The 20,551-nt window shown below is 33.2% G+C and overlaps 1 protein-coding gene, 1 non-coding gene and 1 pseudogene across 3 annotated transcripts; all 3 read right to left on the bottom strand.

Annotated features, from left to right (window-relative positions):
• Nucleotides 1–63: 63 nt before the first annotated feature.
• LOC146921695 (RING/U-box superfamily protein) lies at nucleotides 64–3,489 on the bottom strand. Its single transcript, XM_085715017.1, has 2 exons — nucleotides 3,343–3,489; nucleotides 64–1,126 (listed from the first exon to the last, which is right to left on the bottom strand). The coding sequence occupies exon 2, from the start codon at nucleotides 982–984 to the stop codon at nucleotides 196–198; it is 789 nt and encodes a 262-aa protein (XP_085571143.1). The 5' UTR covers nucleotides 985–1,126; nucleotides 3,343–3,489; the 3' UTR covers nucleotides 64–195.
• An 11,362-nt stretch (nucleotides 3,490–14,851) lies between these two features.
• LOC146921694 (U6 spliceosomal RNA) lies at nucleotides 14,852–14,957 on the bottom strand. Its single transcript, XR_015013050.1, has one exon. It is a non-coding gene; the product is annotated as a U6 spliceosomal RNA (small nuclear RNA).
• Nucleotides 14,958–15,359: 402 nt separating this feature from the next.
• On the bottom strand, nucleotides 15,360–18,104 carry LOC146921693 (subtilisin-like protease SBT4.4; annotated as a pseudogene). The gene is made up of 2 exons (XR_015010790.1): nucleotides 17,602–18,104; nucleotides 15,360–16,932 (listed from the first exon to the last, which is right to left on the bottom strand). The product of XR_015010790.1 is annotated as a subtilisin-like protease SBT4.4 (transcript).
• Between the last annotated feature and the right edge of the window lie 2,447 nt (nucleotides 18,105–20,551).

Below are 20,551 nucleotides of genomic sequence, written 5' to 3'. Positions count from 1 at the left end.
AAATTACTCTTAAGATCAGCAACTTAGTTGATATGAAAATGGCACAAAAAACTACACAAGAAATAAACAGTAAAAGTATGAAAACCTAAAAATAACAACGGAATTACCACATGGTAGAACTTTCAATCCAAAGGTTTTTTTTTCCGATAAGTTGGATTAAACCACCAGAACTTACTGTAGGAGCAAGTCTTCATTTTACGAAGTTATTTCTCTAACCAATCTCTGGATGGTAGGGTATGCAAAGTACAATACTATGAATGATGGGATAGCAAAAATAATAGTGAGTAGGAAGTAAATGATTAAAATAACAATGCTGCAGGGAATTACAAAAAAAGCTATTAGAAGGAAAATGATGACCAATGGGAACTTGGATGTAAAGTGAAGGAAGAAATCCAGAGATTTATGAAGGGAAAAATAGTGTCTCTCTCTATCACTTACGCGAACAGCATTGTTAGATCCCAATTGTTCAGAACAATGACTACTTGAGGGCCTACTAGGGCTACAGCCAGTACCTTGACTTCCCAAAAGGTTGACCTTAGGAGACCAAATTGGCTGGCTGTCCACAGAAGCAGAAACAGCCTTATGTCTATCACCATTTAGACTCTCAACCATCCAAAGAAGGAAGAAATTCTTGCGAGGAAATTTCATATTTCCCTTGTAGATGAACCGGAATGATAGTAGGTGGCACCATGGACAAGAAACGAAGAAAGGAATCCTGATTTGTTGAGTAGGAAATTTCATCACAGCCCACTGAAGTCCTAGGACACAATTTTTACAGAGGGTGTGGCCACACCATAAGACATAAGGCACATTCTCAACTATATTGAAAGATTCCCAGCATATTGGGCATTCCAGCCCTTCATCTTTGCTTGCATTAGAGCAGACCTCATCATCTGAGCATTCTGCACAACTTAGGATTGGCTCTGTCGAGCTTCTTTTCATTCTAATGCTCGTAAGGGCATGTGATGCGAAATTCCACATCATTAAAGATGATAAGTTTACAATGCAACGGCAGAAATCACAGCAATATCAGTATATAAGCCATTGTCCAACAAAAGAATCACTTTGCTGTGAAACTGAGTCTCAGCTACTAGCTTCCCCTGTTGACCTCGACCTCAATAAAAATCTACAAAAAAAACCAATAACAAACTCTTAATTTGTGTATGACTGATTAAAATAAGTACAATCAATGCCAGTAAAACATGTAAATACAAAAAGGAAAACTAACATAATTTTAACAACATTTGACATCCAAGACAACTAGAATCAGAAGTAGATCCATAAAATTCTACTTCAAAATTGAAAACCCACAAGTTTACATAACTTCTAAAGAACATCATTCGTAAGAAAATATAAATATGGAACAAAAGTAATTCGGATGCATTTTGTTGGTAGTACTTTAACCACCATCTGAGAAGCACAATATGTATGAATATATGATTAAATAAATTCTGAAATTTGAATAACCCAGTCACAGAAAAACTGTTCGTCACAAATTGCCACGCTATAGCCACTACAGAGCATCATGTCATATTCATAGCACAATGCCATAGCAAGTGCTGTCATGGCGATTTGTTTAATTTCTAGTACGCTAAAGTGCTGCTATAACACCGCTATAGTCACTATTGGATAACACTTCGTAAAAAATAGCATATTGCGGAACAATATCATTCGATTTGTACAAACTCCGATACACTATCGCAGCTATTTGACAACACTGGCAATAACACAATGTAGTTCTAAAAATGACAAAAAAAAAAAAAGGAAAAAACAAACAATTAAAACGCGCATAAAGAAACACAATTTATATCATGAATCACTGCATTACTTTGTTGCACTTTGTCACGACCCAAAAACAATCATCGTGACCGGCGCACGAACTAGATCATTCTAGCCCGGCAAGCCTATTAATCAAACTTGACAACTATAATAAATAAATAAAAATTCCAATTTGAATTTCATTTCAAATTAATGTTCACTGAAATTACGACAGAGTTTCCTCTGTATTTTTCAACATTTCCAAGATTTTAATCCTGTTTTAAAAACATGTTCTATCAGCCAGAATCTCCAAATAACATCTTTATTTTCATACTACTTGTACAAACCCAAAATAAAACATCCTATGTCATCAAGTTGTGTCAATATTAACGTCAATCAATTCAATAATCTAAACTAATGGCAATATCCATATAATAGAATGGAACCTCATGAATTCCATTAACAATGGCAAAGACAAAGTGAGTCCTTCCTCCCCAATGCATCAAAAGAAGAAATGCTTTACTCGGCACAAATCCTAATACTCATTTCAGCAACAATAAATAAATCATATAGCAAATATAGTCATAACCATCACAATCATATCCATCACAATCATATATCCAAGTCAACATTATTCGACAAAAATCCTTTCCATAAACCAACACTTAGTCATACATAAAGTTCAACCACCACAGTTCGAATAAATAAATAAAATAAAATAAAAAAATAACCATTTCAACACGACTAATATCATTTATCTCTTTTCACTATTTGTACATAAACTATATTATCTCTTTGTTGTGGTGAACGGAGGAATACCACATTTCTCTTCGTTGTGGCGAACGGAGATATATACCACATTTCTCTTCGTTGTGGTGAACGGAAATATATACCACATTTCTCTTCGTTGTGGTGAACGGAGGAATACCACATTTCTCTTCGTTGTGGTGAACGGTAATATACCACATTTCTCTTCGTTGTGGTGAACGGAAATATACCACAATGTTTTAAAAACTTAAAAACTTGAAAGAGTTACATTCCCGTGTGTTGTGTAACTATTAACCAACGTAGGTAACTAGGTCCAATCAACAATACAATAATGTAAAACCATATTTTGTGTTTATTTCTCTATAGCACCGACACTTCGGATGGAATTGTGTCTGACACGGGTCAATATCAGACACCCACACGTGTGATTACATTACATTCAATTATGTTGGTAATAGTGCTTCATTGGTTTATTTCACATTTCCAAGGTGCTTTATCAATTCAATTTAAAGGAGCAAAATAAGGATAATTACAATGTTTGATCCATAACATTTAACTCAACAAATTACCAATCTCATATCTAACACAATCTCAATTAACAAATAATTAAATAAAAAATCTCCAAATAACACCATAACCTAACTCCAATCTAAATTATAACAATCCATTAAAATAAAAATAAAACAAAAATCTGAGATCAATATATAAAATTATAATAATTAGATTAACAAAACCTAATTTTCACAATAATCATAATATTCATCTAAATAGGAAAATTAAAAAACGATAATTACAAATTAAAATGAAAAAACATACCGTTAATTAACACGAAGTGCATGATTTGAGAATGAATTGAAATTCGAAAGCGAATTAGGTTTGAAAATTTGCCATGGATTCGAAAATTGAACGAATCTGGAATGAAGCGAGAAAAGAGTAGAAATTTTCCTCTCTCTTCTTCACTCTTTTTTTTTTCCTGAAGAAAAAAAAGAGTGATTTATTTATATGAAGGGAAAATGAGAAAAAACGATGTCGTTTTTGAGGATGGTTTAGTTAGTTTTGATTTGGGTGATAATGTAAGGTTGGCAGAGCTTAATTTGAGACACAACAAACTAACTGTTAAACTTAGGGTTAATTGTGCGTTTTCTTCGGAGTCCTATTGTCAATGTTCTTTCATGACTAGTGATTAGTAATAATGTTCATAATTTTTTTTTGTTAGAAAGACAAATGTCAATCATGTTCTTAAATTCTTAAAAAATACTAGTACCTATTAATTTGTTTTTAATGTTTGTTACTTGTTACAAATTAATAAAAAAAATTAAAGAAAATTAATTTGTTTTTTTAATGTTTTTGCAAATTAATATAACTAACTAATTTTTCGAATAATTATTAATTTATTTTTTATGAGCAAACTAATTATTATTAATTTGTTTTCCTTAAAAAAATATTATTAATTTTTTTATCTACTTAGGCCCTCTATTCTTAAATACATGTCGCGGTTTTACAATATACATGGTTCATAAAAATTTCTTTAACAATATTTACTAATAAATAAATACAAATATTAGCATTTAAAATGTTGTTTGACTTGTTTCAATGAATATTTTCATAATATCAAATTTTATTATTTTTATGATAGATAATTAAAGATATTAATATCAAAATTTTGTAATGACATGTGTGATGTGATCGACTGAGATGTGTATTTAAGAACGGAGAAAGTATCACGATAAAAATAGTTAATGTAATACCCTAAACCCCAACTTTGGAATATTAAATAAAAAGAATGAATTTTTTTTGTTGTAAATCGGGTATCCTCTGCGTGCAACTGCGAGGACTAATCTTTCGAGCATAGTGGGATTCAAAATGGGCGGTAAGTTCTTCCTAAGAGTTTTAATATTGTTGCATGCCCAAGGCTGGATTCGAACCCAGGACTTTGGTTAAGCTATAAAAGACATGCGTCATCTCATATAAGCGCTCTTGTGTAAAAGAATGAATTTAATATAAGGTGTTACTCCTACTAGTCATTTATCAAATTCATAATACAAATATCATGATTCAAAAACTTCATATATTATTAAATCTCGAATCAGCAGCGGAATAATTCGACTGTCACAATAAACCAAGTTTAATTCTCATCATCAAGTAAAGTAAACAGAAATTCTAAGATCTTTAAACTTCATAGCATAAATTAAATGATAACCCACCGACCCTAATGTTACAAATCAGAGCACGTGTTCGACTACATGGTTTTCACTAATAAGGATAATGGCAGAAGAGAACTTCTGTCGCCAACTTCTAATTGTCCCGCAGCTAGAGCTCCTTGTCCTAAGTGTATGTACCCAGAACACACAACAACATCAAAAGGGTGAGATTACAATTGATAAAAGATAAATAGAATACACGAATAACGTCAATAATTGGAATCGATATAAGTCAAACTCATTTACTCATCATCACATACATATCATCGTTTCACACGTTAACATTTATACTTCATCATTTTCACATCATCATTACATATCATTTACATATCAATTCACATAATTCATCAATTTCAAAACACCAAAGGAATACACATAGTATTCCCAATAGTATCAAGATCAACACATCCATATGTATATGAGAAGATGCAACTCATCCTTAAGACCTATATGCACATCGATACCGATTTCTATTGTCATTTTAATGTATGTCAGAGTTCTGTTACTAAACATACATTCCTCATTCGTCATTTTTCCTAATTATGATATGATCATTCTCACAACATAAATCATTTCGTCATTTTACTCGTCATTATAAACCAAGCACATCATTTGTCATTATTCGTCATTCGCAGGCGTCATTTATTTCATCATCATACAATGATAACTTCTCATCATTAATTAACATCTTATATGAGCGTATATACATCTTTCATCCTAATAGCATACCCTATTCTTCATTATTAATTTAAGATGTTTACTTCTCCATTAACATTCCTTATAACGTCTTCCATCTATATAACTAGGTTTTACCTAACCATCGTCATTAGCTCTTTCATAATTATTCTTCTCATTAAAACAACTTTATATCATATTACTTCGTCTCACGTTCATTGTCATTTATATCATCGACCATTCCCATAATCTTGACTTCATTCTAATTTAAATTTAGTATCCCACATTATCATTACTTTCGAAGTCAGCAACTTTCCCCACTAAAACTTCATTACATTCTAGGGTTTTATTCTCTCATTATCGGTCATTATTATTATCGTCAATCACTATAAATCCTTATCTCTTATCTTCTTCCTCATTCATCTTACTCTCTTCTAATCGATTCTCATCTTACTCACCGTTATTATTATCCATAACATCATTCATTACTTAATACACAACTCCCTATCTTCGTTTACATTTCATCTTAATAATCATGTCATCGTCTACAATCATCTAAATTCGACCACACTATATTGTTTATTCATTTTTACACCTTATACATTCATGTCTATCAATCATCTTAGGCTCTTTAATTACCTTGGGGAAATTACTTGGTTACCTTTGATTACCCCAACCCATCACTTTATAACCCCTTTTATAATCGTCTTATTCTCGTCCAACTTAATTCGTGTTTTTAGACTCACAAGGTGACCACGCTATTTACACCGTTATAGTCTCGTCTTATTGATCTTAAGTAAGTCGATATTTATCCTAACACAATTATTATATCTCACCATACCCATTTATTTAACCCACCTCTTCTTATCCTCGTTTACATACGCCTCATCTCTTCTTTAACATTACCATTTATCTTGACTCTTTACTCTTCAACCTAACAACCTTCCTAAGCTCATTATTGGTTTAAGGAGATTATCTTTAACCTCATCAGTTACCCAGAATCACCTACTCCATATCCCCTCTTATAATCGTCCTTTTCACTTCTTTAACACATTCCTATTTTATGTCTTATCTTCATACCATCGGTCACTTTTAATACCATCGATCATTCTAACTACTACCATACTACCACCATATTCTTGGTTTATTCAAGTTTATATTATCTTAATTAACTTACAACATTAGACTCTTTAAATACTCCAAGGAATTTGTTGAAATATATCGTTATTATTTTTAGGCTAAAACGCACTTTTTGCCCCTTAAGTTTGGAAAAGTTGCAATTTTGGCCCCCTATTAAAAAAAATGGCAAAAGTAACCCCTCATGTTTAGCCCCTTTTGCAAAACACCAATTTTGACTTGGTCAATCCTATGTGTCACGCCACTCAGCATGAAAAGTTGACAGCTGTGTATATTTTAAATTAAAAATAAAATAAAAATCCACATGTTTATTAATTGAATTAAAAAAATGAGAAAGGAAAGGAAAGAAAGGAAGTTGCACGTGAGAGGAAAAAAGGAAAAGAAAAATATGAACACACACCACCACCTCTCTCTCCCTCACCCTCTTATCTCTCATTCTTGATTGTCTTTCTCATCTTCATCCTTATTCTTCTTCCTCATAAAATTATCAATTTAAGTAAAACCCATAAATCAAATATCTAACACACAAACAATTCCAAATTCAGGTTACCTCAAAAAACATTAAACCCAAATTCAGGTTCAGTTAGATTATGTGGGAATTCGAAGGATAATGCGGTTGTTGTGGTGGTGGTGGTGGACGAGAAGCGTTTTGTAATGGGTAGGTTTTTGGCAGCGACAGTTTTGAACATATTAAAGTTTGATTTTGATAAAATTTTCCAGAAATCCCACCTCCAAATTTGTGGATCTGTGTTGATCTGAGTTTATGAAGATTTTAAAAAGAAATAAAAATGATTGAAACTGGTGAATGTGAATTAGAATAATTGAGATCCAAGAAGAGCGAGCTTCTTCTTCTCCCAAAATATGAATTTTCAGTTTTTTTCTCAATTTTAAAAATTGGATTTTATAGATTTGGTTAATTTTTTCTTTGGTTTAATTAATTTATACAAAAAGAATTGGAAGTTGTTGGGTTTTATCAATTGTTGGGTTAAGAAGATGAAGGAGGAGATTGAAGATGAATGAATGGAAGAAGAAGATACCTCACGTGCCTCTCCATATTTTCCTTCCATTTTTCATTTTTTCCTAATTACAAGCATGAATTTTTCTTTTTTCTTTTTAATTTAAAAAATACACAGCTAGCAGCTTTTTAAGTTATGTGGCATGACACATAGGATTGACCAAGTCAAAATTGGTGTTTTGCAAAAGGGGAGGGGTCACTTTTGCCATTTTTTTTAATAGGGGGCCAAAATTACAACTTTTGCAAACTTAAGGGGTAAAAAGTGAATTTAAGCCTTATTTTTATTATCCTATTTATGGTTACTTACCATTAAATCACTCCTAAAATGAAGGAGTTGACTCTTGTATTTTCTCTTATAAAAAGAGCTTATTTCTTCATAATCAAATTATTAGATTGCCACCAATATTATTTTCCACATGGCATCAGAGCCCCCGATTTTGACTACCAAAAAAAAGAGCCCCCGATTTTGGGGGCCTCGCTTCCACATAAACCCTAGCCGTCGCCATTACATTTTTTTTTGTGGTTTTCTGTTTTTATTCAGCGAGTACTATTCATTTAGCTAGTACTGTTCACTCCCAAAAGTATTGTTCACGTGTGCATTGTTCATTCCGCGACACTGTTCACGCGCGGTATTGTTCATCCATAAAAAAATACTTTGAATTGTAGCTTGCTTTTTTTTTGAGTTACTCGAATCTAAAAATGAAGGGGATGAATAAATCTATATTCGAAAGAGAGGAGTCACGGCAAGATAATTTTCAACTCATCAACTTGTGCACTCAGAGCTAATTGTGATCAAGAGCCACAATCTTTCTCGAATACATTTCCATTCACCAAGGAACAGCTAGATAAATTGTACGAACTCCTTGAGCCACAAACACCTACCTCCTCCATTGCCCAGAAAGGTAACTTTTCAAAATCTGCCCACCTCGGTGTCATTCCTAATCATACATGGATTGTTGATTCTGGAGCCACCGATCACATGACCGGTGACTCTAGTTTATTTTCCTCATATAAACCATGTGCAAAAAATTTCAAAATTAAGGTTGCCGATGGCTCTCTTTCAGCTGTGGCAGGAAAAGGTTCTATTATTTTGTCTCCCCGATTAACCATCCAAGATGTACTACATGTCCCAAATTTGTCTTGCAACTTGTTATCTATCAGTAAGCTAACCAAAAACAAAAATTGTCAAACTCTTTTCTTTGATAATTACTATGTATTTCAGGATTTGATCTCGGGACAGATAATTGGAAGTGCTAAGCAGAGTGATGGACTCTACTACTTTGAAGATGAACCAGAAACCAGACATCAATCTGGACAAATATGTTCTTACTCTATTAAATCTTTTTTTTTTCTTCCAAATAACAAGGATGAAATTATGTTATGGCATTTAAGGTTGGGTTACCCTAGTTTTAAATATTTAAAGGCATTGTTTCGAAAACTATTTGAACGGAAAGATATATCTTCTTTCAGTGTGTGGTTTGCGAATTTGCTAAACAACATCGAAATTCTTTTCCAATTCAAACTTATAAACCTTCAAAACATTTTTCAATTATTCATAACGATGTTTGGGGGCCTAATCGAACAAGTACTTTATCCAACAAAAAATTGTTTATCACCTTTACGGATGATCATACTGACTTTGTTGGGTATACTTGTTAAAAGAAAAATCAGAGGTAGGTCAGATAATTAAAAACTTATGTAACTCAAATACAAGTTTTTAGAATGGATAATAGGACTGAATATTTTAACAAAGTCATGGGAAATTTTTTTCTTAAAAATGAAATTATGCATCAAAGTTCATGTGTTAACTCATCCCCAACAAAATGGAATTGCAGAGAGGAAAAATCGACATCTTCTTGAGGTGGCACGGGCACTACTTTTTTCTACCAATGTTCCAAAATATTTATGGGGTGAAGTTGTCCTTACAGCTGCACTTAAATAAATCATATGTCATCCCGTGTTTTGAAATTTCAAACTCCCTTGCAAAGTTTCTTGAAATATTTTCTTATTGCTTCAATTCTAGCTGATTTACCACTAAAAGTATTTGGATGTACGACCTTTGTTCACGAACATAAACATCTTGGTAAACTTGAACCCCATACAATCAAATGTGTTTTCATATGTTATTCATCTTCTCAAAAAGGTTATAAATGTTTTGACCCCAGTACAAAGAAAATGTTTGTAACAATGGACGTTACTTTTTTTTTAAAACAAACCTCTTTTTGAGAAAAATAATATTCAGGGGGGGAAACAAATGAAGATCCTCTTGAATTGTTTGAAAACTTAATTATTTCTGAAGATGTGTATACATCACATAATTTTGTTCCATGTTTATCTTCACCTAAAGAAAAGGCCTTGGAAAAATTAGATGAACTTATCCGTTCTATGAGTAAGGATCATACTGAATCTGAGGCAACAAATCAAATCAAAGATCAAACAAATGATTTTTCTGAAATTAGTCAAAGCACACCACATAAGGATCCTTGTAATGAAACAGAAAAAAGATTTAAGGAAGGACAATCAACTTGGAAAGGCAAAATTTATGCAAAGAATGTACATGAAGCTCTAGAAATTCCGAAATTCCAAACTTGTCTCCCACTTTTGCCGCTTTTACTTCACATTTATCTAGTGTCGAAATTCCAAAGAATGTACATGAAGCTCTAGAAATTCCGAAGTGGAAGGAAGTTGTTTTTGAGGAGATGAAAGCTCTTGAAAAGAATAAAACTTGGAGTGCCACAACTCTACCAGCAGGTAAAAGAACCGTGGGGTGTAAGTGGGTGTTCACAATAAAGTACAATTGTGATGTATCACTCGAAAGATACAAAGCTCGGTTAGTTGCCAAAGGATTTACTCAGATATATGGCCTAGGCTACTCAGAGACCTTTGCTCCTGTTGCAAAGCTTAACACAATCAGAATACTCCTATCCCTTGCTGCTAACCTAGACTGGCCTCTCTACCAGTTAGATGTAAAAAATGCATTTCTCAATGGTGATTTAGAAGAAGAAGTGTACATGGATTGTCCTCCAGGTTTTGAAGAAACATTTGGGTCACAAGTGTGTAAACTAAAGAAGTCTCTGTATGAGCTGAAACAGTCTCCAAGAGCTTGGGTTGAAAAGTTTACACAGTCAATGATGAAACAGGAATATACTTAAGGACAAGCAGATCATACTTTATTCACGAAATCAGGTCAAAATGGAATGATAACTATTTTGATAGTCTATGTTGATGATATTGTTCTTACAGGTAATGATGAGGCAGAAATGGAGAGATTAAAGAAAAACTTAGCAACATATTTTGAAACCAAAGACTTGGTTTCCCTCAAGTATTTCCTTGGCATGGAAGTATCAAGATCAAAGAAAGGAATTATTGTTTCTCATAGAAAATATATTCTTGATCTCCTACAAGAGACAGGTATGAGTGGTTGTAAGCCGGTTGACACTCCTATGGACCCAAATGCCAAACTTTGGGAGAAAGGAGACACCCCAGTTGACACTGGAAGGTACCAGAGGTTAGTTGGAAAACTGATATATTTGGCTCATACTCGTCCTGACATTGCTTTCTCTGTAAGTGTTGTTAGTCAGTTCATGCATGCTCCATATGAAGACCACCTTGAAGCTGCGCACAGAATCTTGAGATACTTGTAGGCAACTCTTGGAAAAGGTTTATTCTTCAAGAAGACCAATGATGAAAATGTGGAAATATTCATTGATGCAGATTGGGCAGGGTCTATTACAGATAGAAAGTCAACTTCAGGTTATTGCACATATGTGCGGGGGAACCTAGTGACTTGGAGAAGTAAAAAACAAGGAGTAGTTGCAAGAAGTAGTAATGAAGCTAAATTTAAAGCAACGACTCAAGGAATTTGTGAAGGTATGTGGATTCTTAGAGTTTTGAAGGAACTTTAGATAGTGGTAAAACTTCCATTGAAATTGTATTGTGATAACAAGGCCGCTATAAGCATTGCTCATAATCCTGTTCAACATGATCGTACTAAGCATATTGAGATTGATCGTCATTTCATCAAAGAAAAGATAAATTATGGTATTCTCTGCTTGCCATTTGTTCCTTCCAATCAACAGACAACAGACATATTAATCAAGAGCTTGGGAAGCACAACATTTGAATACTTGATCAACAAGTTGGACATGATTGATATCTAAGCACCAACTTGAGGGGGGTGTTGAAATATATCGTTATTATTTTTATTATCCTATCTATGATTACTTATTTACCATTAAATCACTCATAAAATGAAGGAGTTGACTCTTGTATTTTATCCTATAAAAGGAGCCTATTTCTTCATAATCAATTTATCAGATTACCACCAATATTATTTTCTACAGAATTACTCTCATCGTGGTCAATCCAACGCAAACTACATATCTATATCTCTCTTGGCTTCACCTTCTACTCCTTAAACTACTTCACATTTTAGGCTCATCACTAATTTGAGGAACTTATGTTTATCATAGTCATCCATCTTAAACAACTCCTCTATGTCGTCTCCTATTATTGTCTTTCACTTCCTATTGTCAAGTCATCTTTAACATCATTAATTCTCATAGACCACTATCACCGGTTCATGTTTTATACTCGCTATTATTTTGAGGTAATCACTTCTAATTATGCCTAAACACACTCCCTCAATTAGGTACATTAGATTAGGACCCTTATTTTAAATTTTCACTATAAAGACTTTCCTAAACTCATTATTGTTTTCAAAGACGTTTTAGAGTCCATTAAAAAAATTGTGCTGAAATTTCATGAAAACGCAGCATGACCCATGTGCAGTATTTTGATCATAACTCAAGTTATATATGTTCAAATGGAGTCAAACCAAATCAAAATGAAAGCTAATATCCATATAAACAACTTCCAAGAATACACATAGACTCAATTCAGAACAAAGATGAGTGGAAAAATTGGTTTTCTTAAGGCTGGGAAAGGTGCAAGACCGTGCTCCCTAAGGACACGACCGTGCGCCCCAAAAACAACAAAACATAATAAAATATGCAGCAAACTGAGCACGGGTCGTGCTCCCATGTGGCACAACCGTGTGTGTGTGTGTGTGTCAGACATCACAAATCGCAGTTTTGCTGCGATTTCTCTTAAGGGGGTCTTCCCGAACCCCGTTTTTGACCCCAAACTCACTTAAATCGTCCCCAAACACCACCTTTAGGTTACCTTATCGTTAACTCACCAATTTTAAATCAACCTATCCAATTACATACTTTCCTCATGATCAAATTCTCATATTAATTAACCTAGCTTTAGCTTTCTCAATTTTAATCTTTTAATCATAACTCAAGTTATATAAATATAAATGGAGTCTAACCAAAATAAAATTAAAGCTAACATCCATATCTACAACTTTAATAAGGACGCCCAAACCTAATTAGGAACATAAAATGGTAGAAAAGTTGATTTTCCTAAGCTTGGGGAAAGAGCACGACCATACTAACCCCTGTGTAGTATTTTGATCATATCTTGAGTTCTAGGTGCTTAAATTTAGTCCTTCCAAAGGCTAGTGAAAGCTAACATCCATATCTAAACCTTTCATGAAGACACCTAGACCCAATTCAGAACCAAAACCTGCCAAACTGAGACAGTAAGCAATTCATGGTTCGTGTGTTTCCCAGGGGTAGACCGTGCGTTTTGCACAGTGACAGCAAAATCGCAGTTCTGCTGCAATTTCGCCTTTGGGAACCTTTTTCGACTCTGTTTTCGTTCCTATACTCTCCAAACTCGACTTTAATATCCACCCCATGATTACCCTATCATTAAACACTAATTCTTCATTAACCTACCAGATTATCCACTCTTTTTAAGGCTAAAAAAAACTCAATTCACAAACTTAAACTAGTTTTCCTCAATTCTCATCTTTCAACTTAATCTTTTAATTCGTTCATCATAAATCTCTCATCACAATCTCACATAATAACAACAACATCATCTTAAGAGTTAAACACCCCCATCATATAAAAAGATACCCTAAAGTGCAAAAATTCCCCTTACCTCGAATTCTCCGAAAGCACGGTGTTTGGCTCTCTTCTCCATATCCAAGGTTTCCTCCTCTCCTATCTTCTCCTCTTTTTTATTTTCTCTGGTTCATCAAGGATGTTTATTCTAATTTTCATCAAGGGTTTTGAATGAAGACTGGTGGTCCTGATGGAGGAGGAACCTTCACTGAAGGAATCACATTGTCTGCAATTTTCGGAGAAGCTTTAGTGTTCTTATCCTCTTGATCCATCGGTGTGAGAATTGGAATTGAAGGATCCTGTAGCATTTCAATCTTTGATCAAACTTCTGCAGCGGTGGATGTTTTTTTGTTGGTGTTTCTCTTTTGAGTTCCGGCCATTATTATTGCAGAGAGATGTAACTGTCAAACACTTACAGTGGAGGAACTTGTAACTGAAAATGGTTTTAGCAGAGAAAATGCATAACCAAAACTGGCATGGGTGGAGAATTGTTTGAATTGCAGGGAATCAATGAAAGACCCCGTCCTTCTAGCGCCAATTGATATGTCCAGTGACGATCGAGGTAGGTTAATGATGGTTCACGGTGCTCCGGTGTGGTGGAAATTGAGTCTTCACTGTGGAGGAGAAAGGTTCCTGCATGCATGTTGGCAATCCAACGCTCAAGTCACTATATGAAAGAGGTGGTTATGTGCGAAATGTGGTATAAGTGAAGTGTACCTTGAGAGTGATACCGAGTCACCCTTATATAGGCGCGGAGAACACTAACAGTTCCCGTGAAGTGTGACTTTATCTTAGGAAACCATTTTCAATGACGTAGATGGAGGGGATGGACTCATGGTCTGTTCTTGTGTGGCGACCCGCACAAGGATTCGCCTGCTCCTTCACCGGTTTGCGTTGCTTTGACAGTAGTATACTCTAAAAGTTGTTACTGGTAAATTTGACTATTAGTGGAAATTCGTAAGGTTTAAAGGATTTAATTAACCGGATTGATAATGAATGATTTCTATTGATTCTCTCTTTCCCTAAAATGTTTACTTTCATATGACATGTTGTAATGAAACTTTTAAAAAAATAGTATTTATTATTTTATCAAAATAAGTTTTATTAACAAAAGAATTTTACTCGAGAAGAATAAAACACAAATTTAACCCCTATTTCTTGTATTTTTCAATATGTTCATATAATTATCATGAAACCAAAACAATAGAATTAAATGAAAATTAACACTATACAATAAAACATATATTCAACGAAACACAATTATGTCCTTCTTTTCGTTAGTTTTTTATCTAGTAATATCGGTTTGCTTGCTAAAATTAATAAATTAATATTTTTTTCCGATTTGTGCGTTTCATCCTTACGTAGAGGCCATGCTAATCTTCTCTGTATCGTTTCAATTTTATCGGATGTACCCGATATATGTATATGCATGTATAATCAATATATTTTAGATTTTCTTATGCAGAAAATCAGTAAAATCTAATTTTATTTTATATTTCCTTACATAAAATTCTCATTTTAATGTTTGCTTTAGACCTTAGATTACTTTGGATTGACAATATATATATTGAATTATATATTATTATGAAAATAACATGAAGAACAAGGAAATAAACATCAGATTTATTTGAGACAAATAGTCATATTTAGTAGCCATAACAATGACATGATTTAGAATGTCAAGGGAGTCTTTGCACAATGATTGGACTCTTCACATTGTGGGTTCCATCCGACCAAATAAGTGACGAGGAAAACACATTTTGATTTAATTTTGCTCTCCCAACAATAGTGACAACAAAGGATTGTTTCTCATTTAAGGATCCAAATGAGAGAATCTTTGGCTTCACTCTAATCTTGATTTTAGGAATTGTATTGACTGTAGCCTTGTAGGTTGAGTTAGGAGAGCCAACATTTGTCACTGTTCTATGAATCTTAACATTGAAATGTTTATGGGGCTCAACAGATATAACCAGTGCAGGATAATTTATTTGTTTCACCAAGGATCTTTTGGAAGCTTCATGACAACTTGACTTTTTTCCACTAATTTGTTCAAGTTTGGTTTTATTATAACCAAAATTACAAAGCATTTGGATATAATCTTGCTGAGTGATGTCATAAATTAGTCCAGGGTGAAGAGCTTTTTGTGGATTAACATTACCTGATCCATAAGCAAACTCACCTACCAAATCATAACTTCCATTTACTGGTTCTGCCGTCGTCATAATGGCAGATTTGATAGCTGCAGGTGACCAATCTGGATGAAATGATTTGACATATGCAGCAACTCCAGCAACATGGGGACATGCCATAGAGGTACCAGACAATATGTTGTATTTCTCACTTGCATTTAAAATTGAATCATCAACGCTTGGGCCGACAGGTGAATACGCAGCCAAGATATCCACACCTGGAGCACTTATATCTGGTTTCATAATTTCGGGAACTAGAGGATTCGGGCCACGGGAAGAGAAAGATGCAACTTTAGGAGCAGTGGTATCTTGAAAGATATCGCTCTTCAATATTTCAGCTTCAGGATATTTAGTAGAATTAGTGTAAGATTGAACATGAAGATAGACTTTTGAATCCAAGTAAACTGAAGGCCAATGAGTTACATGAGAAATATCAGTTGTATAATTAAAGATTGCACCAATTGCCCCATTTTCATAAGCCAACATTCCACCAAATAGATCTCCACTTAATACAAGCTTATCCTTCACCACTTTTTTATCTGCACATGGACACTTTTCAAGTGATTTATAATCTACGTGGCAAGCTTGAGCATTACACTCAACTATTGGAAATTTTGTGCCATTTGAGGGGGCAACATTAACTGACTTCCCAATACAAGTTTCACCATTTCCAAGAATGAGCTTATCAATAAATTGACGATCTATGGTAGTTGCAGCAACACTAAATAACCAAGGTGCTATACTTGAAATAGTACTTGGGCTAGGACCAGAGTTTCCTGCTGCATGCACCGTGAGTATTCCCTTCTCCATGGCATGAAAAGAACCAATTGCAAGAGTATCTTTTAGGAATTCGACATAATTGTTGTTGCCAAGAGAAACTGTGATGATGTCAACTCCATCAGCAATGGCATCATCAAATGCAGCTAGAACATTTTCATCACTGCATTTTGGGTTACAAACTTTGTATGTAGCAATCCTTGAAGATGGGACTCCACCTCTTATAGTTCCTTTTGCAAGACCATGATAGCTAATACCATTTACCTTTCTTCCACTTGCTATTGATGATGCATGGGTTCCATGACCAAAATAGTCTCTTGCACTCTTATCGCCACTACCTGAATACCATCGTGCTCCGATGATCTTGTTGTTACAACTGAAGTTTCCACCGCCTGCACAAACTCCCCTCCACTTTTTTGGAATAGGACCAAAACCTAATAATAAAAACATATAAATACTTCAATAAATACCTTGATCATAGTTATTTCAACCTTCTCATCATACTTCAATTTCTTCCAACAATCTAAACAATAATATTTCTCAGTTTGTAAGACACTGATGACCAACACCATTCAGATTATGATTTAAGCCGAAAGTGAATATTACATACATATTATATAGGAAAAATATACATATTGTGATCCTTTAAGTTATTTGATTATTCTAGATTATTCTTTTAAAGTGGTTTTTGCTAGGTTGGTCATTTAAGTCATAAAACATGCGTATGGTTATGCTTTTTAGTTTTCCGTCCAACTTTCTTAAGGAGTGCTTACGTGACCATTTTGATGTCAATGTGACAAGTCTACATAGATTTTTAATTCCAAAATTATATTTTTAAAAAATTTCATAAAAATTAAACCCCTAAATTAAAATTATTTAGGTTCATAATTTGTTCAAATAAATGATTTCAAAATATATCAAATAAATTACTTTAACAAATACACTAATCAAAATTGAATCAATCTTCTAATTATAATAAATTTTCATATTACAATCTATACAATAACATTTCCTAGTGTCATGTGGTTAAAACTATAGTGGCCAGTATATCATACATACAATATAATCATAAATAAAAAATTACAAGATAGTAACACATATACCTTTGTCATTGAAACTTTCAGATTCTGGCCAAATTCCACTATCTATGACTCCAACCACCAAATCACTCTCAATTGTTTCATCTCTTTTGACTGATTGAGGAAATCCTAGGAAATCCCAAGATCTTGTCGTTTGAAGGTGAAGCTCCTGGCTTGGAAAAACTGAGACAACACCTTTCATTCGAGAAAGTTTTTCCTTTTGTTGATCGTTGAGTAAGGCAGAAAAACCATTGAAACTCCTATGGTAACTTCGAACTAAGTAACTTTCTTTGTTTCTACCATCAATAACTTGTTGCAACATGCTAATATGGTGAGAGGTTGGAGAATATGATGATCTCTTAGAAAGTGATCCCATGTATATAATGTGAAGTTTACTACTTTCATCACCATTTTCAGTGGCATCACACACCAAGAAAATTATTGATGCAAAAACAAAAGACACGAAGAAGAATAAAATAACATGAAGCTTGGACATTTTTTTTTGTAATTGTGGAACGGTGAATACTTAGATCTAACACAAACAATGCATGTAGACTATATAGATACAAGAAAGTCCAAATTATATAATATATTCAACTATAAAATTTGCATAAAATTTTATCTTTAAATAAAATAATGAATTTAATCCTCTAAATCAGTTATAAATATAAATGAGAGTCTTTTCAATTGATTAAAAAAATTAGTTTAATAGCTATATGGAAATTGAGCAAAAATATAATAGTTTTAATAAGTATTATTTTATTTACAAAATTGTCAAATGTAATAAATATTTTTATCCTAAAAAAAATTTACTTATAGTTTGAGGAATATTTATTAAATTCTAAAAATTGGTTTAGCAACTATATTTGACCATTGAGATAAATAAATAAAAAGTAATAGTATTAATGTCTATTAATGACGTAATAAAATGGTCAAATTGTTTAAAAAATTGGGAATAAAGAAAGTATATATATGATTTAGTATATAAACATCTATTTTTTAAACAAATATCCAAATATTTATATTTATATTCTAGACTACTAGCAGAAATATGCCCGTCTTACATCTCTTTTTATTGTAATAACGTGTGTAAATTATGATTAGTAATTTATATGACATTCTGATTTTGATTAAAATTATAAGAACAAATATTTGTGACTTTTAAATTGTAGGAAACCTTTTGTAAAAAAAAAATTGTAACAAACCTAATAAAACATGTTTATCTTTTTGAATGACAATAACAATTTTACAAATATAATATAATTTTTTTTACATTCTTTAATAACACCAACAATGTGAAAATTTGTTTAAGGGTATAATTATAATAATAAAAAAAATTGCCCAAAATACCGGGTAAAGATCCTCTTCATTTATAAAAATAAATGGAAGATGCAATTTGGAGAGAGATAGAGACATAAAATAGGTAGTGGGTCTTACCATTAAGTGAGTCCTACCATCATTAATTACTTTTTACTTTTTTATGTGTACCTTGTGAGTATTATTGCTATCTGGAGAAATGCTAAGGACAAACTCTCTATCACACTCTATTGAACACGCTCTTTCCTATTGGGCCACATCACCCTCATTCTAAAATACAGGAACTGGCAACCTACTACGCCGGTTCAGAAAACACAATTGTTCCTTTATTTAATAAAATCAAAATTAAAAAGAAAAAATAACTTAGTCATCGTTCTCACCGTGTATAACACGAGACTAAACAAGAGAAAATTCTGGAAAGGGTTCTTGACTTCTTTCACTTTTTTTTTTTCTGCGTAGTTCTTCCCATCTTATTTCTTAACAATACAATACACAAGTGTATTTTTCTTAAAGAAAAAGAAATGTATTTACTAATGCTACCTTTCTCTTTTAGCGTTTGTTTGTGTTAGATTTGATAACAAGCATGATTTTTAATATTTCTATCCATATAGTGGGCTTTGTTATCTCCCAGAATACATTCTTGTAAATTTTTCTCCGGAGCAATTATACCCTCTTAAATGTGGGTAACAAAATTACTGATAACAATGAAGGTTCTGAAAATCGTTGGAAAATGTAACTTGGAACAATAGGGTTTTTTACATTTTTAATGATCTTAAAGTTCGACGGAATCATATTACTGTGTTTGATACACATGGCGGTGGAGAATAAAGCTAGATTGTGGGTAGCAAGTGCTAATTGGGGTTAGTGGTGGCATATAATAACCGTAAAATAAAATAAAACAAAATGGAACTTATTTAGTAGGTTAACAGGTTAGGGAATAGAAAAGTCTGATGACGTGGCCCAATAGGAGAGAGTGTGTTTAAGGGAGTGTGTGAGAGTGTTTGTTCATAGCATTTCTCTTGCTATCTGTGTTCAAAACTTTTTCTGGATGCAATCAATGACAGTTCGTGATCGAATGGCCAAGAATTTGGCATTGCGTACAAAAACCAGGCATCCATTCGTATTCCTCCTCAACAGGGAACACATAGCCTTCCCTTTCCACCATGATCTCATAAAATAAACGACGAGAATAATCTATATCCACCAACACCCGCGCATAGTGACCAAAAGTGTGTTTCTAAAGTCACGACGTCTATAATGGGCGGACCAATTGCACCGGCAATTTCCATTAAAGCAAATGAGTTGTATCCATACATGCGTGTGAGTGGGGAATCCGGGATTCGAAACTCAACCCCTATATATATATATATATATATATATATATATATATATATATATATATATATATATATATATATATATATATATATATATATATAGGGTTATGTTACAAGCCACCCTTTGGTGGTGTCTTTTATCAAGTCACACCTTAAGGTGTGATTTTCACTTTTTAGTTATAACTTTGATAAAAGACACCTTCCTAAAAGTAAGTTGGTGTCTTTTCGCAAATGCTCATAGAGTAACTTGATAAAAGACACCTTCATAAAAGGTGTCTTCTATCATAACCCATATATATATATATATATATATATATATA

Source organism: Medicago sativa, chromosome 5 (genome assembly GCF_051527215.1).
Source record: "Medicago sativa cultivar Bolivia chromosome 5, Bolivia_mono, whole genome shotgun sequence".
Lineage (NCBI taxonomy): Eukaryota > Viridiplantae > Streptophyta > Magnoliopsida > Fabales > Fabaceae > Medicago > Medicago sativa.
Note: the sequence above shows the minus strand (reverse complement) of the source record. Positions and strands in the feature narration are given on the sequence as shown.

What these genes read in the sequence shown, in the direction of transcription:
- LOC146921695 (XM_085715017.1), bottom strand. Translation starts at nt 984, where the DNA reads ATGATGTGGAATTTCGCATCACATGCCCTTACGAGCATTAGAATGAAA.